This window comes from Lepidochelys kempii, chromosome 6 (genome assembly GCF_965140265.1).
Source record: "Lepidochelys kempii isolate rLepKem1 chromosome 6, rLepKem1.hap2, whole genome shotgun sequence".
Lineage (NCBI taxonomy): Eukaryota > Metazoa > Chordata > Testudines > Cheloniidae > Lepidochelys > Lepidochelys kempii.
Genome location: NC_133261.1, coordinates 1,300,168 through 1,323,616, shown reverse-complemented (window position 1 = coordinate 1,323,616; position 23,449 = coordinate 1,300,168). Strand labels below are relative to the sequence as shown.

The 23,449-nt window shown below is 62.0% G+C and overlaps 1 protein-coding gene across 1 annotated transcript; it reads left to right on the top strand.

The window, feature by feature from the left end:
- Nucleotides 1–9,860: 9,860 nt before the first annotated feature.
- On the top strand, nt 9,861–23,144 carry LOC140912221 (uncharacterized). The gene is made up of 8 exons (XM_073346352.1): nt 9,861–10,098; nt 11,324–13,306; nt 13,948–14,119; nt 14,536–15,146; nt 16,483–16,508; nt 18,989–19,119; nt 19,471–19,581; nt 20,292–23,144. The coding sequence occupies exons 2-8, from the start codon at nt 11,543–11,545 to the stop codon at nt 20,936–20,938; spliced, it is 3,462 nt and encodes a 1,153-aa protein (XP_073202453.1). The 5' UTR covers nt 9,861–10,098; nt 11,324–11,542; the 3' UTR covers nt 20,939–23,144.
- The last annotated feature ends 305 nt before the right edge of the window (nt 23,145–23,449 follow it).

Genomic DNA, 23,449 nt, shown 5'->3' with positions numbered 1-23,449 from the left:
CATTTGAATCGGTGACTGCTGGTAAATGTCAATTTCACCAAACACAGACAAACTGACAAAAAAATATTTCCATCGATAATCATCGAAATGAGCAGCGAGGAAAAATGGTGGGCGTGGACGTATTAGAGTTTGAATGAAAGACATTTACTTGCAAATTTTGACATATGCTGTTGGCAATTTGTTTGAATGGTTTATAAAGCTTTAACGCTTCCAGTCAAACATCTGCTGTCGTTAAAGAATGATCATTTCATCCTTCCCCTATAATTCTCTGCAACTGTGAAAATTTAAATTGATAAAAATGGAAGGAGGGGGACAACGTGTACACCCCATAATTTTGTGAAAATTTGAATGGGGAAAATTGAAAATAAACCACACATTGATATTTTCCGACATAAAAAATAAAAACCGAGGTCCCACCAAGCCTGTTTATAAAGATGGTTGGTGCCATTACCCCCATTGTACAGATGGGGAAACTGAGGCAGAGAAAGGGACTTGCCTGAGGTCACACATGGAATCTGATACAACCCCGGCATCCTGAGACCCAGTCCAGAGTCTTTACCCACCAGATCATCATTCGCCTAGCTCAGCGTATTGATACAGACTTGCTCGAGGTATCAGAGGAGTCACCTCAGCTGAATGGAAGGGGCTGGGAACCAAAGAAAGCCTGGTGGGTAGATGGAACAGGAAGCCAGGGGCGATCCGTGGCGGGCGGGACGAGATCACACAGCGCCCGGGGGCGCTCGCTGCAGGCGGGAAGGCGTTTGCCTGGCTAGCCAGCCCTGGTGCGTGAATCCCCGGGACACAAGAGGAGCAGGGGTGGCGGGTGGTGGCGGTGTTTGAATCCCGGATTGGTCGGTCGGTCAGGACTGTTCCCTCGTTCGTAATATTCCCACATTCCGTCTGTCTGTGCTGCGTCCGTCTGTCCATATTGCGTCTGTCCATCAGGCTGTGTTGTGTCCTGTCTGTCTGTATTGTGACTGTCCCTCTGTCTAGGTTGTATCTGTCCATCTGTCTGTGTTGTGTCTGTCTGTCTAGGGTAGGGGTGGACAAATTTTTTGGCCTGACGGCCACATCACAGTTCCAAAACTGTATGGAGGGCCGGGTAGGGAAGGCTGGGCCTCCCCAAACAGCCTGGCCCCCGCCCCCTATCCCCCCCTTCCCACTTCCCGCCCCCTGACTGCCCCCCTCAGAACCCCCAACCTATCTAACCACTCCCTGCTCCTTGTCCCCTGACCGCCCCCTCCCAGGACCCTCATCTCCTAACAGCCTCCCCAGGACCCCCACCCCCTAACTGCCCCCCCAGGATGCCACTCCCTATTCAACCCCCCCTGCTCCCTGTCCCCTGACTGCCCTGACCCCTATCCACACCCCCCGCCCCCTGACAGGCCCCCCTGGGACTCCCCACACCTTTCCAACCCCCCCTGTTCCCTGTCCCCTGACTGCCCCCTGGGACTCCCTGCCCTTATCGGACCCCCCAGCTCCCCACCCCCTTACCATGCCGCTCAGAGCACCAGGACTGGCAGCCGTGCCGCCGGCAGAGCCAGCCACGCCACCGTGCAGTCCAGAGCTCCAGGGCAGGCCGTTGGCTCCAGTAGCCCCGCTGACCGGCTGAAGCTGCGGGGGCCGGGGGACAGCAGGGGTGGGGCCGGGGTCTCGCCTCTCCAGCCAGGAGCTCAAGGGCCGGGCAGGAGGGTCCCACGGGACGGATGTGGCCCGTGGGCCGCAGTTTGCCCACCTCTAGTCTAGGTCAAGGGCAGGCACGTTATGGCCCGCAGGCTTCCCCCGCTCCAGCGCTCCGGCCGGGAGGGCCAGGGATGAGGGTCGGGGGCCGCTCCACACGGCTCCCAGAAGCCGTGGCATGGCCCCACTCCGGCTCCTACGCGCTCCCATGGCCCCCTCTGGCGCTCCAACGGAGGGGGGGACGTGGCCGCGGCTTCTGGGAACCACTTGAGGTACATGCCACCCCGGAGCCTGCACCCCTGAGCCCCTCCCCACGCCCCAACTGCCTGCCCCAGCCCTGATCCCCCCACCCCCGCCCTCCGAACCCCTCGATCCCAGCCCGGAGCACCCTCCTACACCCCAAACTCCTCATCCCCAGCCCCACCCCAGAGCCTGCACCCCTTCCCACACCCCAACCCCGTGCCCCAGCCCTGATCCCCCCACCCCGCCCTCCGAACCCCTCGATCCCAGCCCGGAGCACCCTCCTACACCCCAAACTCCTCATCCCCAGCCCCACCCCAGAGCCTGCACCCCTTCCCACACCCCAACCCCGTGCCCCAGCCCTGATCCCCCCACCCCCGCCCTCCGAACCCCCTCGATCCCAGCCCGGAGCACCCTCCTACAACCCCAAACTCCTCATCCCCCAGCCCCACCCCAGAGCCTGCACCCCTTCCCACACCCCAACCCCCTGCCCCAGCCCTGATCCCTCTCCTGCCCTCCGAACCCCTCAATCCCAGCCCCAAGCACCCTCCTACACCCCCAAACTCCTCATCCCCAGCCCCACTCCAGAGCCCGCACCCCTTCCCACACCCCAACTCCCTCCCCAGCCCTGATCCCTCCACCCCGCCCTCCGAACCCCTCGATCCCCAGCCCGGAGCACCCTCCTACACCCAAACTTCTCATCCCCAGCCCCACCCCAGAGCCCTCACCTCCACCACCCACCACACCCACTCCCCCGCCCCAGGTCGGAGCTCCCTCCCACACCCTGAGCTCCCCATTTCTGGGCCCACCCCGGAGCCTCCACCCCCAACCAGAGCCCTCACCCCCTCCCACACTCCAACCCCAATTGAGTGAGCAGTCACGGCCCGCCATACAATTTCTATTCCCCGATGCAGCCCTCGGGCCAAAAAGTTTGCCCATCCCCAGATCTGGGTTGTATCTATCCATCTGTCTGTGTTGTGTCTGTGCGTCTGTCTATTTTGTGTCCCGGTGTCTGTCTGTCTGTCTGTGTTGTGTCTGTCCATCTGTCTATTTTGTATCCCGGTGTCTGTCCGTCTGCCTGTGTTGCGTCTGTCCATCTGTCTAGGATGGGTCTGGGTTGTATCTGTCTATATTGTGGTTCTCAAGGTTGTGTGTTGTCCTCCTTATTCTGTCTGTCCGTCTGTGCGGGCTGCGTCCCACGGTCCGGCTGGATGGTTTCGGTCTGTCTCACCAGCGTCTGTCCCTCATCCGTCGGTCTAGGCTGGATCTGCCTGGCCAGACTGTCCCCGTCCACGTGTCGCCGTGGGGCCCTGGTGTCTCTTCAGTCCATGGGCGCAGGAGGCCAGGCGGTCACGGCCCCATCCCTCCAGATTTCCTCATCGGCCCCATCTGCATCACCCGTCAGCCTGTCCCGACTCTGTCCGTCTGTCCCTAGATCAGCCCAGACGGCGCCGGGCCCGTTCTCTCCCTCTCTCTGGCATGTCGGGCTGCCAGCCCTGTGTCGGTCTGTCCGTCCGGCGTCCCCGTCGGTGTAAACTATGCCTTGTCCGTCTGTCTGCCATGGCCTGGCCGTCCGCCCGTCTCCTGTCTCCCCTGTGTGGGCTGGATCTGTCCGTCTCTTTGTGCCCGTCTCTCTGTCTGCCCCGTCCCTGGGCTGGGTCTGTCCGTCTCTTTGTGCCCATCCGTCCCTCTGTCTGCCCCGGGCCGGGTCTGTCCGTCTCTTTGTGCCCGTCCCTCTGTCTGCCCAGGGCCGGGTCTGTCCGTCTCTTTGTGCCCGTCCGTCCCTCTGTCTGCCCTGGGCCGGATCTGTCCGTCTCTTTGTGCCCGTCCCTCTGTCTGCCCCGGGCCGGGTCTGTCCATCTCTTTGTGCCCGTCCGTCCCTCTGTCTGCCCCGGGCCGGATCTGTCCGTCTCTTTGTGCCCGTCCCTCTGTCTGCCCCGGGCCGGGTCTGTCCGTCTCTTTGTGCCCGTCCCTCTGTCTGCCCCGGCCCTGGGCTGGGTCTGTCCGTCTCTTTGTGCCCGTCCGTCCCTCTGTCTGCCCCGGGCCGGGTCTGTCCGTCTCTTTGTGCCCGTCCCTCTGTCTGCCCCGGGCCGGGTCTGTCCGTCTCTTTGTGCCCGTCCCTCTGTCTGCCCCTGCCCCGGGTCGGGTCTGTCCGTCTCTTTGTGCCCGTCCCTCTGTCTGCCCCGGGCCGGGTCTGTCCGTCTCTTTGTGCCCGTCCCTCTGTCTGCCCCGGGCCGGGTCTGTCCGTCTCTTTGTGCCCGTCCGTCCCTCTGTCTGCCCCGGGCCGGGTCTGTCCGTCTCTTTGTGCCCGTCTCTCTGTCTGTCCCAGGCCAGGTCTGTCCGTCTCTTTGTGCCCGTCCCTCTGTCTGCCCCGGGCCGGGTCTGTCCGTCTCTTTGTGCCCGTCCCTCTGTCTGCCCCGGGCCGGGTCTGTCCGTCTCTTTGTGCCCGTCCGTCCCTCTGTCTGCCCCGGGCCGGGTCTGTCCGTCTCTTTGTGCCCGTCCGTCCCTCTGTCTGCCCCCGGGCCGGGTCTGTCCGTCTCTTTGTGCCCGTCCCTCTGTCTGCCCCGGGCCGGGTCTGTCCGTCTCTTTGTGCCCGTCCGTCCCTCTGTCTGCCCCGGGCCGGGTCTGTCCGTCTCTTTGTGCCCGTCCCTCTGTCTGCCCCGGGCTGGGTCTGTCCGTCCTCTTTGTGCCCGTCTCTCTGTCTGTCCCAGGCTAGGTCTGTCCGTCTCTTTGTGCCCGTCCCTCTGTCTGCCCCGGGCCGGGACTGTCCGTCTCTTTGTGTCCGTCCGTCCCTCTGTCTGCCCCGGGCCGGGTCTGTCCGTCTCTTTGTGCCTGTCCGTCCCTCTATCTGCCCCGGGCCGGGTCTGTCCGTCTCTTTGTGCCCGTCCGTCCCTCTGTCTGCCCCGGGCCGGGTCTGTCCGTCTCTTTGTGCCCGTCCCTCTGTCTGCCCCAGCCCTGGGCTGGGTCTGTCCGTCTCTTTGTGCCCGTCCGTCCCTCTGTCTGCCCCGGGCCGGGTCTGTCCGTCTCTTTGTGCCCGTCTCTCTGTCTGCCCCGGGGTCGGGTCTGTCCGTCTCTTTGTGCCCGTCCCTCTGTCTGCCCCGGGCCGGGTCTGTCCGTCTCTTTGTGCCCGGTCTCTCTGTCTGTCCCAGGCCAGGTCTGTCCATCTCTTTGTGCCCCGTCCCTCTGTCTGCCCCTGCCCCGGGTCGGGTCTGTCCGTCTCTTTGTGCCCGTCCGTCCCTCTATCTGCCCCGGGTCGGGTCTGTCCGTCTCTTTGTGCCCGTCCCTCTGTCTGCCCCGGGCCGGGTCTGTCCGTCTCTTTGTGCCCGTCTCTCTGTCTGTCCCAGGCCAGGTCTGTCCGTCTCTTTGTGCCCGTCCCTCTGTCTGCCCCGGGCCGGGTCTGTCCCTCTCTTTGTGCCCGTCCCTCTGTCTGCCCCGGGCCGGGTCTGTCCGTCTCTTTGTGCCCGTCCCTCTGTCTGCCCCGGGCCGGGTCTGTCCGTCTCTTTGTGCCCGTCTCTCTGTCTGTCCCAGGCCAGGTCTGTCCGTCTCTTTGTGCCCGTCCCTCTGTCTGCCCCGGCCCTGGGCTGGGTCTGTCCGTCTCTTTGTGCCCGTCCGTCCCTCTGTCTGCCCCGGGCCGGGTCTGTCCGTCTCTTTGTGCCCGTCCGTCCCTCTGTCTGCCCCGGGCCGGGTCTGTCCGTCTCTTTGTGCTCGTCTCTCTGTCTGCCCCGGGCCGGGTCTGTCCGTCTCTTTGTGCCCGTCTCTCTGTCTGCCCCAGGCCGGGTCTGTCCGTCTCTTTGTGCCCGTCCCTCTGTCTGCCCCGGGCCGGGTCTGTCCGTCTCTTTGTGCCCATCCGTCCCTCTGTCTGCCCCGGGCCGGGTCTGTCCGTCTGTTTGTGCCCGTCCCTCTGTCTGCCCCGGGTCGGGTCTGTCCGTCTCTTTGTGCCCGTCCCTCTGTCTGCCCCGGGCCGGGTCTGTCCGTCTCTTTGTGCTCGTCTCTCTGTCTGCCCCGGGCCGGGTCTGTCCGTCTCTTTGTGCCCGTCCGTCCCTCTGTCTGCCCCGGGCTGGGTCTGTCCGTCTCTTTGTGCCCGTCTCTCTGCCTCTCCCAGGCCAGGTCTGTCCGTCTCTTTGTGCCCGTCCCTCTGTCTGACCCGGGCCGGGTCAGTCTGTCTCTTTGTGCCCGTCTCTCTGTCTGTCCCAGGCCAGGTCTGTCCGTCTCTTTGTGCCCGTCCCTCTGTCTGCCCCGGGCCGGGTCTGTCCGTCTCTTTGTGCCCGTCCCTCTGTCTGCCCCGGGCCGGGTCTGTCCGTCTCTTTGTGCCCGTCCGTCCCTCTGTCTGCCCCGGGCCGGGTCTGTCCGTCTCTTTGTGCTCGTCTCTCTGTCTGCCCCGGGCCGGGTCTGTCCGTCTCTTTGTGCCCGTCTCTCTGTCTGTCCCAGGCCGGGTCTGTCCGTCTCTTTGTGCCCGTCCCTCTGTCTGCCCCGGGCCGGGTCTGTCCGTCTCTTTGTGCCCGTCCCTCTGTCTGCCCCGGGCCGGGTCTGTCCATCTCTTTGTGCCCGTCCGTCCCTCTGTCTGCCCCGGGCCGGGTCTGTCCGTCTCTTTGTGCCCGTCTCTCTGTCTGTCCCAGGCCAGGTCTGTCCGTCTCTTTGTGCCCGTCCCTCTGTCTGCCCCGGGCTGGGTCTGTCCGTCTCTTTGTGCCCATCTCTCTGTCTGTCCCAGGCCAGGTCTGTCCGTCTCTTTGTGCCCGTCCCTCTGTCTGCCCCAGCCCTGGGCTGGGTCTGTCCGTCTCTTTGTGCCCGTCCGTCCCTCTGTCTGCCCCGGGCCGGGTCTGTCCGTCTCTTTGTGCCCGTCCGTCCCTCTGTCTGCCCCGGGCCGGGTCTGTCCGTCTCTTTGTGCCCGTCCGTCCCTCTGTCTGCCCCGGGCCGGGTCTGTCCGTCTCTTTGTGCCCGTCCGTCCCTCTGTCTGCCCCGGGCCGGGTCTGTCCGTCTCTTTGTGCCCGTCCGTCCCTCTGTCTGCCCCGGGCCGGGTCTGTCCGTCTCTTTGTGCCCGTCCCTCTGTCTGCCCCGGGCCGGGTCTGTCCGTCTCTTTGTGCCCGTCTCTCTGTCTGTCCCAGGCCAGGTCTGTCCGTCTCTTTGTGCCCGTCCCTCTGTCTGCCCCGGCCCTGGGCTGGGTCTGTCCGTCTCTTTGTGCCCGTCCGTCCCTCTGTCTGCCCCGGGCCGGGTCTGTCCGTCTCTTTGTGCCCGTCCCTCTGTCTGCCCCGGGCCGGGTCTGTCCGTCTCTTTGTGCCCGTCCCTCTGTCTGCCCCGGGCCGGGTCTGTCCGTCTCTTTGTGCCCGTCCGTCCCTCTGTCTGCCCCGGGCCGGGTCTGTCCGTCTCTTTGTGCCCGTCCGTCCCTCTGTCTGCCCCGGGCCGGGTCTGTCCGTCTCTTTGTGCCCGTCCGTCCCTCTGTCTGCCCCAGGGCCGGGTCTGTCCGTCTCTTTGTGCCCGTCCCTCTGTCTGCCCCGGGCCAGGTCTGTCCGTCTCTTTGTGCCCGTCCCTCTGTCTGCCCCGGGCCGGGTCTGTCCGTCTCTTTGTGCCCGTCCGTCCCTCTGTCTGCCCCGGGCCGGGTCTGTCCGTCTCTTTGTGCCCGTCCGTCCCTCTGTCTGCCCCGGGCCGGGTCTGTCCGTCTCTTTGTGCCCGTCTCTCTGTCTGTCCCAGGCCAGGTCTGTCCGTCTCTTTGTGCCCGTCCGTCCCTCTGTCTGCCCCGGGCCGGGTCTGTCCGTCTCTTTGTGCCCGTCCCTCTGTCTGCCCCGGGCCGGGTCTGTCCGTCTCTTTGTGCCCGTCCCTCTGTCTGCCCCGGGCCGGGTCTGTCCATCTCTTTGTGCCCGTCCCTCTGTCTGCCCCGGGCCGGGTCTGTCCATCTCTTTGTGCCCGTCCGTCCCTCTGTCTGCCCCGGGCCGGGTCTGTCCGTCTCTTTGTGCTCGTCTCTCTGTCTGCCCCGGGCCGGCTCTGTCCGTCTCTTTGTGCCCGTCTCTCTGTCTGTCCCAGGCCAGGTCTGTCCGTCTCTTTCTGCCCGTCCCTCTGTCTGCCCCGGGCTGGGTCTGTCCGTCTCTTTGTGCCCATCTCTCTGTCTGTCCCAGGCCAGGTCTGTCCGTCTCTTTGTGCCCGTCCCTCTGTCTGCCCCAGCCCTGGGCTGGGTCTGTCCGTCTCTTTGTGCCCGTCTGTCCCTCTGTCTGCCCCGGGCCGGGTCTGTCCGTCTCTTTGTGCCCGTCCGTCCCTCTGTCTGCCCCGGGCCGGGTCTGTCCGTCTCTTTGTGCCCGTCCGTCCCTCTGTCTGCCCCGGGCCGGGTCTGTCCGTCTCTTTCTGCCCGTCCGTCCCTCTGTCTGCCCCGGGCCGGGTCTGTCCGTCTCTTTGTGCCCGTCCGTCCCTCTGTCTGCCCCGGGCCGGGTCTGTCCGTCTCTTTCTGCCCGTCCGTCCCTCTGTCTGCCCCGGGCCGGGTCTGTCCGTCTCTTTGTGCCCGTCCGTCCCTCTGTCTGCCCCGGGCCGGGTCTGTCCGTCTCTTTCTGCCCGTCCGTCCCTCTGTCTGCCCCGGGCCGGGTCTGTCCGTCTCTTTGTGCCCGTCCGTCCCTCTGTCTGCCCCGGGCCGGGTCTGTCCGTCTCTTTGTGCCCGTCCGTCCCTCTGTCTGCCCCGGGCCGGGTCTGTCCGTCTCTTTGTGCCCGTCCGTCCCTCTGTCTGCCCCGGGCCGGGTCTGTCCGTCTCTTTGTGCCCGTCCATCCCTCTGTCTGCCCCGGGCCGGGTCTGTCCGTCTCTTTGTGCCCGTCCCTCTGTCTGCCCCGGGCCGGGTCTGTCCGTCTCTTTGTGCCCGTCCGTCCCTCTGTCTGCCCCGGGCCGGGTCTGTCCGTCTCTTTGTGCCCGTCCGTCCCTCTGTCTGCCCCCGGCCGGGTCTGTCCGTCTCTTTGTGCCCGTCCCTCTGTCTGCCCCGGGCCGGGTCTGTCCGTCTCTTTGTGCCCGTCCGTCCCTCTGTCTGCCCCGGGCCGGGTCTGTCCGTCTCTTTGTGCCCGTCCCTCTGTCTGCCCCGGGCCGGGTCTGTCCGTCTCTTTGTGCCCGTCCCTCTGTCTGCCCCGGGCCGGGTCTGTCCGTCTCTTTGTGCCCGTCCGTCCCTCTGTCTGCCCCGGGCCGGGTCTGTCCGTCTCTTTGTGCCCGTCCCTCTGTCTGCCCCGGGCCGGGTCTGTCCGTCTCTTTGTGCCCGTCCCTCTGTCTGTCCCGGGCCGGGTCTGTCCGTCTCTTTGTGCCCGTCCCTCTGTCTGCCCCGGGCCGGGTCTGTCCTTCTCTTTGTGCCCGTCCCTCTGTCTGCCCCGGGCCGGGTCTGTCCGTCTCTTTGTGCCCGTCCCTCTGTCTGCCCCGGGCCGGGTCTGTCCGTCTCTTTGTGCCCGTCCCTCTGTCTGCCCCGGGCCGGGTCTGTCCGTCTCTTTGTGCCCGTCCCTCTGTCTGCCCCGGGCCGGGTCTGTCCGTCTCTTTGTGCCCGTCCCTCTGTCTGCCCCGGGCCGGGTCTGTCCGTCTCTTTGTGCCCGTCCCTCTGTCTGCCCCGGGCCGGGTCTGTCCGTCTCTTTGTGCCCGTCCCTCTGTCTGCCCCGGGCCGGGTCTGTCCGTCTCTTTGTGCCCGTCCCTCTGTCTGCCCCGGGCCGGGTCTGTCCGTCTCTTTGTGCCCGTCCGTCCCTCTGTCTGCCCCGGGCCGGGTCTGTCCGTCTCTTTGTGCCCGTCCCTCTGTCTGCCCCGGGCCGGGTCTGTCCTTCTCTTTGTGCCCGTCCGTCCCTCTGTCTGCCCCGGGCCGGGTCTGTCCGTCTCTTTGTGCCCGTCCCTCTGTCTGGCTGCCCTCCCCCCCGCCCCCGGGGCCATACACAGCCCGCCCGCAGGCCCCTTCCTCCCCTCCCCGAGCCCCCCTGCGCCCGGCGGAGCCGGAGAGGGGCCGAGGCCGGGGGGCGGGGAGCCCGCCCAGGTCCCTCCCCCCGCCAAGGGCCCCCCCCCCGCCGTGGGGAGGGGACACCAGCGATCCCAGACGCCTTTCCCTTTCCTCCGCCCTGACTGACAGCCGCCCCAGCCAGTCGCCACGGAGCCAGCCGCGGGGACGGACCCGACCTCCCCCCCCCGGCCCGGGAAGCCCCCCCGCCACCGCCGCCGGGTCCCTGCGGCTCCATCCCCCCGCGGCGCAGGTACGGCGGCCCCCCCGCCCTCGGGGCTGGGGGGGGGCCCGGACGCCTGGGTTCTCCCTCTAGTTCTGGGAGGGGAGGGGGGTCTGGTGGGTTGGAGCAGGGGGGGCTGGGAGCCAGGACTCCTGGGTTCTCTCCCCGGCTCTGGGAGGGGAGGGGGGTCTAGTGGGTTAGAGCAGGGGGGGCTGGGAGCCAGGACTCCTGGGTTCTCTCCCCGGCTCTGGGAGGGGAGGGGGGTCTAGTGGGTTAGAGCTGGGGGGCCTGGGAGCCAGGACTCCTGGGTTCTCTCCCCGGCTCTGGGAGGGGAGGGGGTCTAGTGGGTTAGAGCAGGGGGGCCTGGGAGCCAGGACTCCTGGGTTCTCTCCCCGGCTCTGGGAGGGGAGGGGGGTCTAGTGGGTTAGAGCAGGGGGGCCTGGGAGCCAGGACTTCTGGGTTCTCTCCCCAGTTCTGGGAGGGGAGGGGGGTCTAGTGGGTTAGAGCTGGGGGGCCTGGGAGCCAGGACTCCTGGGTTCTCTCCCCAGTTCTGGGAGGGGAGGGGGTCTAGTGGGTTAGAGCTGGGGGGCCTGGGAGCCAGGACTCCTGGGTTCTCTCCCCGGCTCTGGGAGGGGAGGGGGTCTAGTGGGTTAGAGCAGGGGGGGCTGGGAGCCAGGACTCCTGGGTTCTCCGGGAAGGACGTGGGGGTCTAACGGGTTAGAGCTGGGGGGAGGGCTGGGAGTCAGGCACTGCCTTCTTTGTCTGTACAGCACCGGGCACACTTCGGCTCAGGTCCCAGCACACGCTCCCTAGGCCCTGCCACAGCAGAAAGCAGAGTCCTTCTGCGGCATTGGCCCACCCAGCTTGTCCCAAATCATGATTTGGTCCCCACCGAACTGTAGAACTGGCTAAGAAGCCACAATATTATTTTACCAAATAACAACCATTGGGGCTCTTTCTTGGCCTTTGGGGCTCCTGGTTTTCAACCTTTCCTCTGTTTTTACAAAAACTAGAAACTTATTTATTTTACTTTTGAATGAAACTGGGAGTCTCTCACCGTCCTAGGAATCTGGGAGCTGGAGATACAAGAAAAATACCAATCATGGCAAAACTTTTCCGGAGCTGGGGATAGAACCCAGGAGTCCTGGCTCCCAGTCCCAGCCCCTCCCTGCTCTGACCGCAAGACCCCACCCCCTTTTCTCCTGTCTGTCTCATTTCTATTCTCATCTCCATTTGTTCCTCCTTTACGATGCAGGAACGAGCTGGCGTGTTCCTCCTAGAGCCCCAAATCATCTTACCTGGCCCAGTTGGTGGCAGCAGTGGGATCACCGGCACAGCCAGTGACCTCAGCACAGGCCCTGTGGGGACACGACCAGTGGCCTGGAGGTTCCCAACTGACCTACCAGGGAGTCACCATTGGGGATCAAGAGTCGGAGTGGAGAGTCAGCTACCGTCTCCCCGCTGAGCTAAGAAAATGGCCGCCACTCAAGAGGTGCCTCCCCCAGCCCTGGGCCTCCATTTCCTGTATCCGCTGGAGGAGACGATGGTACCACGGGTGAAAATGGAGGAGCCCGAACCAGTAGGCCCAGAGCCGGGCTGGGAGTGGGAGGCGGCCAGCAAGGCACCGTGGCTGGTGCAGGCTGGGACCATCGGGGAGCTGCTGAGGTGGGCGGCTCCTCAGCAGGCCCGGCCTGAGGAGACACCCCAATGCTGGTGGGGGCAACGGTCGCCCCTGGAAGTCCTCCCACCCTGGGAGAGCCCCACCCTGCCGGACAACGGCGCCCTCTTTGGGCAAGGAAACGATGCCTGCCCGTGGCCCCGAGGGGAGCGCTTGGCACGACTCACGCCAACCCTCGGCGGCGAGGCCTTCAGCAGCCCACGGGCCGGGGATGCCAAGGATTATGGGAAGGTGAAGGCGGCCATCTTGGGAGCGGAGAGGGCAGCCATCTTGGGAGAGCAGTTAACGCGACTCACGCCAACCCTCAGCAACGAGGCCTATCGCAGCCTAGAGGCTGGAGATGCCAAGGATTATGGGAAGGCTGCCATTTTGGGGGTGGACAGGGCGGCCATTTTGGGAGTGGACAAGGCAGCCATCTTGGGAGAGCCATTAACGCGACTCACACCAACCCTCAGCAGCGAGGCCTATCGCAGCCTAGATGCTGGAGATGCTAAGGAATATGGAAAGGCAGCCCTTTTGGGGGTGGACAGGGCGGCCATTTTGGGAATGGACAAAGCAGGCATCTTGGGAGAGCAGTTGATGCGACTCACGCCAACCCTTAGCAGTGAGGCCTATCGCAGCCTAGAGGCCGGAGATGCCAAAGATTACGGGAAGGCTGCCATTTTGGGGGTGGATAGGGCTGCCATTTTAGGAGTGGACAAGGTGGCCATGTTGGGAGAGCAGTTGACACGACTCACGCCAACCCTTAGCGGTGAGGCCTACCGCAGCCTGGGGACAGGAGATGCCAAGGATTATGGGAAAGCTTCCATTTTGGGGGCAGATAGGGCAGCCATCTTGGGAGTGGACAAGGAGGCCATCTTGGGAATGGACAAGGCAGCCATCTTAGGAGAGCAGTTGACGCATCTGACTCCAGCACTCGGTGGTGAGGTTTACCGGAGCCTGGAGGCCAGGGATGCCAAGGGTTATGAGAAGGCCGTCATCATGGGAGAGCAGCTGACACAATTCATGCCAGCCCTCAGCAGCGAGGCCTACCGTAGCCTAGAGGCTGGAGATGCCAAGGATTATGGGAAAGCTGCCATTCTGGGGGCAGACAAGGCAGCCATCTTGGGGGTGGACAAAGCAGCCATGCTGGAAGAACAACAGACACAATTCACGCCAACCCTCAGTGGCGAGGCCTACCGCAGCCTGGAGGCCGGAGACACCAAAGATTACGGCAAAGCGGCCATCTTGGGTGTTGGCAAAGCGGCCATCTTGGGAGTGGGCAAGGCTGCAGCAGAGAGGTGGCGCCAGGGCTTCCGAGGCTTCAGCTACCAGGAGGCTGGTGGACCCCGGGAGGCCTGGGCCCGGCTCCGGGAGCTCTCCCGCCGCTGGCTGGAGCCCCAGCGCCGCACCAAGGAGCAGATCCTGGAGCTGCTGGTCCTGGAGCAGTTCCTGAGCATCCTGCCGGGGGAGATGCAGAGCTGGGTCTGGGAACGAGGCCCCGAGACCTGCGCCGAGGCCGTGGCCCTGGCCGAGGGCTTCCAGCGGGGCCGGCCGGCGGCCGGGATGTGGGAGCAGCAGGTGCAGGGGCGGGGAGGGCGTCTGACCCGTGGCCTGGTTCTTCTCAGGCTGTGATGTGGCACCGTCTGACCACACTGAGCCATCCGGGGCCGCCGCAGACAGCAGCCTGCCCTCCCCGATATGCCCAGGCAGGCCCCTGGGGCACCAAGCCCCTGGGCATCAGAAACACCCCCCCCACGTGGGGCTTGGCCGCGGCACTAGGTCTTACTGCCGGTCCTCTCCATGGTGCGACAGGCCCGGGGCTGCCAGGCAGTGGCGATGGGTGGGGCGGGGCTGGCCCTTGGGGCAGGTGGGGCAGTGGGGTGGCGGGTGGGAGGTGCGTTGAAAGGGTCGCAGGAGGGGTGCTGTTGTCACCCCAAGTGAAGTCTGGTCTCTTCCCCGGGGGTTTGTGGGTAGGGAGAGTGGGAGGCGGGCCCGGTGCCTCCCCCGGGGCAATGTGGGCAGTGCAATGGCAGAGCCGGGGTATTGTTCTGTGACTCCCATGAGCCTTTGCAGCGCCACCGGGAAATGAGTGATGGTCCATGCTCCCCATGGCTGTGTAATTCTGTGGAGCGCAGGGGTCACCCCTTGTCACCCCCACTCCTTGCCCCAGTTATCGTTCACACCCTGTTTCCGCCATGACAACTTTCCCTCCTTCCCAGGTCACCGTGCGGGTGAAGGTGGAAAAACCCAGCATGGAGGAGACGCCGTGTGCAGGAGCATCATGGGAAACTCCCGCGCCCCCGCTGCCCCGTCCCCAGGAGGGGGCAACACTGAGCCGGCCCGGCCCCGAGCTACCCTGCATCCCCAAGGAGGAGCCCCAGCCACCCCCGGGTATGAAGGGAATGGGGGTGCTGGAGGTAACACCTCCAGGACAAAGCACCACTGGGAGAGGAGGGGTCCCACAGGGGCTGGGGGGACAGAGGGGCACTGTGAGTATGCAGAGGGCGGTGGGAGACATGGGGGGGCATTGGAGCATTGGGAGGGCTGACTGAGGGGGACAGAGCCACATGAAGGGGGTTAGTGCCAGGCCCAGGGGACTGTGGGTAGGGAGGGCAGGGGATTGTGGGTAAGGATGTCAGGCATCCCAAGGCAGGGGATTGTGGGTAAGGACGGCAGGCATCCCAGAGCAGGGGATTGTGGGTAAGGACGGCGGGCGTCGCGGGGCAGGGGATTGTGGATATGGCAAGGAGGTACCTTCTCGCTATCTCATGTCCCCTCACTCTTGGTCTCTATTCCTCATCCCTCAGCAGCAGCCGTAATGGAGGAGGCGAATCCACAACAGAAAGGTCCAAAGGAGGCCAAAGTGCCCAGCACCTGCCCCCCAAAATCCGATGGGGACAGGAGCCCTGGGAGTCAGGGTAGGGCGGATGTCCCCCAGCCGCCGAGGGAACTCACCCAGCATGCCCATGACCCTGATGCCGTGTCTGGCTCCCACCCAGTCCAGGGGCCTCACCTCTGCCCACAATGTGGCCGGAGCTTCCGCCAGAGCTCTGCCCTCTTGGCTCACCAGCGGACCCACACTGGCGAGAAACCTCACCAGTGCCCGCAGTGCGGGAAGAGCTTCTCCCGGGGCTCCCAGCTTACCCGTCATCTGCGAATCCACGGGGCGGAGAGATCCCACCGCTGCCACCAATGCAGCCGGAGTTTCTACCACAGCTCCGAGCTGGCCAGGCACCGGGCCTCCCACAGCAAGGACCGGCCCTACGGGTGCAGCCAGTGCGGGAAGAAGTTCCGCTGGCGCTCTGACCTGGTGCGCCATCAAATCACCCACACTGGCGAGCGCCCCTATGGCTGCCCGGAGTGCGGCAAGAACTTTGGGCAGAGTTCCCACTTGGTGAGGCACCGCAGGACCCACACAGCCTGAAGGAGGTTGTTATGGAGGGCCACCTAGAGGGGCCCATCTAGCCCAGCCTCAGGGACCATGTCAGCTGGATGACTCCATACCCAATGACTCCCACATCCAGACCATATCTGGTGGTTTAGCTAGAGCACGTCTCTTAGAGGTCCAGTTTTAGGCTGGAGCAGAACCAAGGACCATTGAGCCTAGCCTCCTCTCACCCATGATGGCCAGAACCAAATAGGACATAGGATTGGCCAGACTGGTCCAAGGGCCATCCAACATTCTCTCCTCTCCAACAATGGCCAGAACCAGAATGGGAGATCGGATTGGCCAACCTGGATCAAAACCTTAATGACCCTGGCACAAAAAGTAGGAATACACTAATGAAATATGCTGATGACACACAAATTGGGGGTGCACATCATCCATACGGTGGAGGACGACCTGGAGAGACAGGAGTAATAGAAACGGGATGAAATTTAATAGGACAAAATGCCAGGTCGTAGCCTTAGGGAATAATACCAAGAAAGGCTGCTCTGAACTGGGGGTGAGGGCTCCCCAGTTGGAAATGACATGGGAGGAGAAAGACATGGGTGCGTTTGTCGGTTGCAGGACAATGAGCCACCAGTGGAAGGCAGCCGGGAAAGAGGCCAAAGCAATCCCAGGATGGGTGGGGTGAGATATTTCCAGCTGAGATCAGGAAATATTGATCCCACCTCATCTGGAATCCTGTGTCCAATTTGGGTTCCCCACGTTGAAGAACGAAGGACCAGGTGCAGAGAAGGACCACTGGGAGGATCAGGGGACTGGAGAGTCAGGAGCTTGGCATGTTTAGCCTCAAATGCAGCCTGCGAAGGACACTTATTGCTCATCTGGGGGGGGGAGTGGAGGAGGGAACCACCAGGGAAGTGAAAATAAACGAAATTGAAACAAAAGTTTCCCTTCTGACCTTTGCCAAATAAAATGTTTCCGGTTTTCAGGTCCATCTTTTTCCTTTCAAAGGTTCCTTGCAGAAACAGCAAGACGTGCTCCAGATTGAATCGAAACATCTTCCCAAGACAAAACGTTTCCATTTTTCGACCCAGAAACAATGGGTGTGATGGTTGCTTTTCTGTTCTTTAAAACAAAAACAAAAACAAAGGAGGAAAAAAGGGCTGAAAACGGATACGGTTTGGGTTCCGGGGGTGATTGTTGTTGACTTGTCGATTCACCAAAAACTATTGAGTTCAACCTGAAACCAAACCCCCACCTCCCCCAATTTTTCAGATTGGCCGACAAACGGAAAGAATCCATCCTCTGTCCCGTTCTGCGTGTGAGTTTGGGCTTTCCCAGCTACGCCCGCTCTCCTTAACAGGCTAAATCCAGCAGCTTCAGACGAAGGTGTGAGAACCCCGCAGCTCTGGAAAACTTCCCCTTCCACATTTGGTCTCCTCCTTGCCTTGCCCATCTAGAGCTTGCCTCAAACCATGAAGGTTTAATAGCCCTTCCCAAAATGCATAGCGCTTTGCTTTCCTCATGAAGATCCCAGCCTTCTTTGAGCCTGACTGGATGCCTTGGAAGAGCTGGGGATAGTACCCAGGAGTCTGCTTGACGCACGAATGTTCGATGATCCAATTTCTTTTCTCCTTTTCGGGAGGCTCAAGTCGCCCCTGAACCTTCTCTCAGTTAGGCTAAACAGATCGAGCTCCTGGAGTCTCTCCCTGTAAGGCAGGTTTTCTAATCCTTCAGTCATTCTCGCGGCTCTTTTCTGACCCCTCTCCAGCTTCTCAGCCTCCTTTGAGAATAGTGGGCACCAGAACTGGACACAGGATCCCACCGGCGGCCAAATGCCGAGGGACAATAACCTCGCGGCTCCTACTCCGTCCAATCTCCGATTATTTGTCTCCGCACCTACCGCAACCCATGGGACTGAGCAGCGCGGTCTCTAAGCACGGGGCGCGTCCCTGGGGTTAACTGGTGGTCGGGGGCGGGGGAAGATCTAGCGTGGAAAATTATGGCTGCCTCCACGCTCGGAAAAGAAGTATCTTTAACCAGGGGGCAGCTAATACGTCACCGCTTCCGAGCCGGGGCCTGTGCACCGGTGGTTTCCAGGCCTCGGGTTCCCCTGGACCTGCTCCTGCTCGGAGTCTGCCATGAGTTAGCGCCCACGGTTCGGCTCCCCCGCGGTTAATGTCTAGCAAAGGCCGGTTTTTCCGATGCTGTTTCCGAGCCGGGGCCAGCAGACGGGGAATCCGCAGCGGGGCCGAGTGACGCCGGAGACGTCCACTCATCGCATCGGCCCTCCTCACCCCAGCATCGTACGCGGGGCTCGTTTCTAGTTCATTAGCTACTGCACCCCTCCGCGCCCGCCCTGCACCGCCCTGCACCTGCTGCAACAAGGGCCTTGATTGTGGTCAGGGGCAGAGACCTTTGCAGCCCCCAGCGTGACGGGGCCCTCATCTCGGCTTGGGGCGGGGGTCTGTCAGCGCCCGGCCCGACGGGGGCCCTGATCTCGGTGGGGGGAGGAGGGGAAAGCCCGGCCCGACAGGGCCCTGGTCTTGGTCTGTAGCTGTCAATTTAGTACAGATAATAAATAATAAACACCCAAATAAATCTTTTCTTCTTGTGTTTCCCAGAAATATGTCAGTGTCACGATCCCATGTGTGGCAGTTTCCTATGCCAGGCAGCCAGACCCCTTGCATCCATGGGCCTCAGAGGGCCCCAGCTGGTGTAAATCGGTGGGAGCACCATGGGCATCTGGCTCTAACCCCTAAACCCCACTCCCCCCCCCCAGAGCTGGGGAGAGAACCCAGGAGTCCGGGCTCCCAGCCCCCCCCTGCTCTAACCCACTAGCCCCCACTCCCTTCCCAGGGCTGGGGAGAGAACCCAGGAGTCCGGGCTCCCAGCCCCGCCCTGCTCTAACCCACTAGCCCCCACGCCCCTCCCAGGGCTGGGGAGAGAACCCAGGAGTCCTGGCTCCCAGCCCCCCCTGCTCTAACCCACTAGCCCCCCTCCCCTCCCAGAGCCGGGAAGAGAACCCAGGAGTCCGGGCTCGCTGGGCGATTTCCCGCCGGACACAAAGGGGTTAAAACCATGGAGCTCAGCAGCGTCCTCCCTTTTGGGAGGGGGGGTCTGTGACGTCACAAAGAAGGGTCCTTCCCCTCCCGCAGCGGGAGCGAGCCCGGGAGCGGGGGAGTCTCAACACCCCCCGTCCGGCTTTGCGGGGCGCTCTTAAAGGGCGCAGCGGTGAGTCCGGGCTGGGAGTTGCGGGCGCGGAGGGGGGCCGGGCAGATGTCAGCTCCCCGCCCCCCATCAATCCGGAGTCACCCCTGACTGCAGTGGGAGCAGGGCTAGGTTCTGATCTCAGCTCCCCCAGGGTCAATCCAGAGTCACTCCTGATGACCACGGGGGCAGGGCTGGATTCTGATCTCTGCTCCCTGGGGTCAATCCAGAGTCACTCGCTGACTGCAATGGGAGCAGGGCCGGGTTCTGTTTGAGTTTTCCCTGGGGTCAGTCTTCATTCAAATGAGAGCAGGAGCTGGATTCTGATCTCAGCTCCCCTGGGGTCAATTCGGAGTCACTCCCTGACTACAGTGGGGTCCTGGCTGAGTTCTGATCTCCGCTCCCCGCACCGTGTCACTCCAGAGTCACCCCTGACTGCAACAGGGACAGGGTCGGGTTTTGCTCTCAGTTCCTCCGAGGTCAATCCGGAGTCACTCCTGATTACCATGGGGGCAGAGCTGGATTCTGATCTCTGCTCCTTCTAAGTACCACCTTAGACTGTCAGACTAATTATTTAATTAATGCTACTTAGTCCCTGCACAGACTCCCCCCCCCTGTCTGAGCCCGGCTGCTCAATGAGGGCCCTTTTATGGTTCCAGGCGAAGGGGAGACGCATGCTGCCGGTGGACGAGGAGCGCAAGGAGCGCAAGGAGATCGACAGGGACGCCATGCTGCAGAATTGCAGAGCCCGTCTGGCCTTGCCTAGGGGCCTGGGACGGGCTCCTGGGAGGTCTTTAACCCTTTGATGGCCCCACGTTCAGACACTTCCAGCCTGCGAGGGACCCTGGGGACCATCTGGTTTGGCCTCCCGCCTCACCCAGGCCAGACGTCCCCCCCCGGGTGATTCCTCCCCACAGCCCGTATCTGATGGCTGAGCTAGAGCGGGGTTTTCAGACAGACACCCCCACCCCCGGGACAGGCCTCTGAGAGATGGAGAATCCATCATATCCCTGGCTAGGACCTTCCAATGGTATCCCACCGTCCTCCTCTGCCCCACTGCCTCTAACGGAGTGATGTCCCATTGACCCCAGCAGGGGATCTGGCCCCGTTGACTCCACCGTCTCCCCATCTTTCTCTCCAGGCTTCCCCCTCCCAAAGGCCAACGTGAGGTGGATGGAGCGAGGGGAGGAGCCATGGGGCCCTGATCTCCCCTCCCCCGAGGCTGTGGGGACCCCAGGTGAGACCCACACAGGTGAGGAATGAGGGAGACCCATAAGAGGAAGGTCAGAACTGGGGCCCTTCCAAACCGTGTCCCCTGACACTCGCTGTTACAACCTTTAACACCAGAGCTCCTGGCCCTTTCCCACTCCTCCTGGCCAGCATCGGGGCCCCAGTGTTTTAGAGCAGGGGGCTGGGAGCCAGGACTCCTGGGTTCTACCCCTGGCTCTGGGAGGGAAGTGGGGTCTAGTGGTTAGAGCATGGGGGGCTGGGAGCCAGGACTCCTGGGTTGTCTCCCTGGCTCTGAGAGGGGAGTGGGGTCTAGGGGTTAGAGCATGGGGGGCTGGGAGCCAGGACTCCTGGGTTGTCTCCCTGGCTCTGAGAGGGGAGTGGGGTCTAGGGGTTAGAGCAGGGGGGCTGGGAGCCAGGACTCCTGGGTTGTCTCCCTGGCTCTGAGAGGGGAGTGGGGTCTAGGGGTTAGAGCAGGGGGGGCTGGGAGCCAGGACTCCTGGGTTCTACCCCTGGCTCTGGGAGGGAAGTGGGGTCTAGTGGTTAGAGCATGGGGGGCTGGGAGCCAGGACTCCTGGGTTGTCTCCCTGGCTCTGAGAGGGGAGTGGGGTCTAGGGGTTAGAGCAGGGGGGCTGGGAGCCAGGACTCCTGGATTCTACCCTCGCTTTAAGTTCCAGTCCCGGGGGATCAATTTGCTTGGTTCTCCTCCCGGATCTCCCTCCCGTCTCTCTCCAGCAGTTGCCAAGGTGGCCGCACCCCCGACCCCCCGCTGCAAGCCGGCCGGCCGCTCCTACCAGTGCCCAGAGTGCGGGAAATCCTTCCAGCAGAGCTCGCACCTCCTCCAGCACCAGACCACGCACACGGGCGAGGGGCCCTACCGCTGCCCCGACTGCGGCCGGGCCTTCAGCCAGAGCTCCGACCTGGCGCGGCACCGGCGTGTCCACACGGGCGAGCGCCCCTACCGCTGCGCCCAGTGCGGCAAGGGCTTCGGCCGCAGCTCCCACCTGCTCAACCACCAGGCCGCCCACTCCGGCGAGCGGCCCTTCGGCTGCGCCGACTGCGGCAAGCGCTTCGGCCACAGCTCCAGCCTGCACAAACACCGGCGGGTCCATGCCGCCCAGCGGCCCTTCGGCTGTGCCGACTGCGGCGAGCGCTTCCTGCAGAGCTCCGACCTGCTCAAGCACCGGCGGGTCCACGCCGGCGAGCGGCCCTTCGGCTGCGCCGACTGCGGCAAGCGCTTCCTCCAGAGCTCCGACCTGCTCAAGCACCGGCATGTCCACACCGGGGAGAAGCCCTACACCTGCGGGGAGTGTGGGCGCGGCTTCAGCCAGCGCTCCCACGTGGTCAAACACCGCCGGGTCCACAGCCGGGGCCAGCCCTGACGGGGGGAAATGGGGACAGATCTTCTTCTTCCGTTTGTGCAGCAAGTATCTGCATCTGCCCTGGGTTGTGCGGCTGCGGTTTGGGGTTGCCCATGAACCTGGCGGGAGATCCACACCAGCGGCTATTTCATGAGGTGTTTGCGACGTCTTGTGAACGCCCTTCGGCTTTCCACGCTTCATCGGTAGGGCCCATGTCTTCCGGCACCGAAAACAGCCTAAGTTCAGATTTGCGAAACTTTGTAGTTTGGAAATGTCGGTGATGCATTATTTTAATACAAAAAAATACACGTATCGGCAAACGGGAGCAATGTGTAATCCTTTTACAGCTCGAAAATGAGGTAGCCCTATATTACGATGTTGACAGACACTTGGACATTTTTTTCACAACCAAAATGGTCAGTTTTAGAACATAAGAAATGTGTGACGTGATCGTTGCTATAAATACAAAATTCTTGCCACGCAAGACAGTGCAATTAATATAAAAGTTGGATTATTGTTTTATGCAACGACCTGGCGGCTCAGGGGAATTTGGAATAATTACAGTTCTGCTTAAAGGACACGAAGGTGTTGTTGCAAATATCTGTATATCGCCTATATCAGCATACAAATAGTCATTGACACCTGGTTAGGACACATGACAACTCATTTGGGCATCCGTCCTCACGGTTTCCAATGACATCCAGTAACACTGTGGGGTTAGCTCTTGTCCAAGTTTGGCCAAACTGCATTCAGCATCGGCTGCTCGCCAAAAGATCACGAGCAATCTGGCTAAGTCGTGGCAAACCTTCCTCCGAAAACTGGAGAGAGAAACGTCATTAGCAAGAGGAAGTTCATCTTCGGTGTTCAGGTAAACGGCCCACTCCCCCCCAGGTACAGATCACAGCAGTGGGATACAGGAACTCCTCACTGAACGTCGGCCTGGTGAATGTTCTTTCGTCGCTGATCAATTCGGGAACAGGCTCGTTGAAAGTTGCGCACTGCTCCCTTAGAACGTGGTTTGGCAGCCGCCTGCTTTGTCCGCTGCTTGCAGGAAGAGCAGCCCGTTGCAGCGAGCTGGGGGGGGGCCTTGGAACCAGGGTGGGCTGGCAGCCCCCCCATCAGCTCCCCTACGTTCCCTGTGAGGCAGCTGCCCAGCGGGCTACCAATCACTGGGCCGTTCAGCTGTCCCTCCCCCATGGCCCTGCGCTGCTCCTGCCCTCTGCCTTGGAGCTGCTCCCCGAGCCTCCTGCTTGCTGTGCGGGGGGTGGGGGGGGAAGAGGGGCGCTAACGTCAGGGTGTCCCCCTCCCGCTCCCCTGCTCCTTTACCCCATCTCCACAGAGGTGGGGCGGGGGGGACAGGATAGGGCTCAGGACAGAGGGAGCTTGCTGGCAGCAGCTGTTCTCTCAACTTGCTGATCTACTTAAAAGGGCAATGTACTGAGAGTAGGGTCAGCGTACTTAAAGGGGCAATGCATTTCTCAGGGTGTGTGTCTCTGTCTCTGTCTGCCATGCTGTCTCCCCTCCCTCCATTGTGCTGCCTTGTAGAGCGGGAGGCTACATTAACAACACTGTGTTAACCCTCGAGGGCTCAGCCAAGTGCTCGTTCATCATTTAGCAGTAAGGCTTCCCCTGGGAAATATCCCACCCTCTGACTCCGCCACCTCAACCAAGCTTCACAATTATCATTGCTGTGTACCAGTATTAAATTGTTTGTTTAAAATTTTATATACATCTATAAATAAAAAATATTGTCTTTTGTCTGGCAAAAAAAGTGTCCCTGGAACCTAACCCCCATTTACATTAATTCTTATGGGGAAATTGGATTCGCTTAACACTTAAAAGTCGCATTTTTCAGGAACATAACTACAACGTTAAGTGAGTAATTACTGTATTCTGTTCATAGTCACTGACGTTGTGGGAGAGTACACAACCTTGCTTGGAATCAAGGACTCTCACATCACAAAAAAATCTCTATGGTGGCTGTTTGTATGTAAGTACCTCCTACACTTTCTCTGCACAACTTTGGAAAACTTGACACTTGAGATTGTCCAGGGCATTCTGTCCTTTGTACTGAAGTATTGCCAGCAGATCAGATGCACGGTTGTACACTTCTGTTGGGAACATTGACCAGGATTCAAACCCAAGTAGTGTCTGAACGCATGGAGTTGCTTCTGCTTGGATAAAAATTCAATCTGCCGCAAGCAAGTCACTCGGCAATAAAACACTTAGCTCCTCTAAAATGGTAGTCGTGTACCTTGATTTCCTGAGCAGCGACCCCCTTATAGTGCTCCACATGATTGTCTATGGCTTTAAGCCAAGTTGTTAATCTTGTTGCATCCGGTTCCGGAGGTAATCTTGGGCTTTCAACCCCCTGGTCGATAAGGTAGTCTCCGAAATGAGTGCATATGAGTGAGGGGTAGCCATTTTCGTTACAGCACACAGACGGTCCACTTCTGTACAGAGACAGCGTCAGCGCTCGTCTAATACAGCTGTAATGCGTCCCCCACAGGTCACATCAATGCAGTTGCTTAA

What these genes read in the sequence shown, in the direction of transcription:
- LOC140912221 (XM_073346352.1), top strand. Translation starts at nt 11,543, where the DNA reads ATGGCCGCCACTCAAGAGGTGCCTCCCCCAGCCCTGGGCCTCCATTTC. An exon ending in GGCACCGCAGGACCCACACA is followed by an intron (nt 15,147 to 16,482) that starts GCCTGAAGGAGG and finishes TCTCCTTAACAG; the next exon opens with GCTAAATCCAGCAGCTTCAG. An exon ending in TCCAGCAGCTTCAGACGAAG is followed by an intron (nt 16,509 to 18,988) that starts GTGTGAGAACCC and finishes TTATGGTTCCAG; the next exon opens with GCGAAGGGGAGACGCATGCT.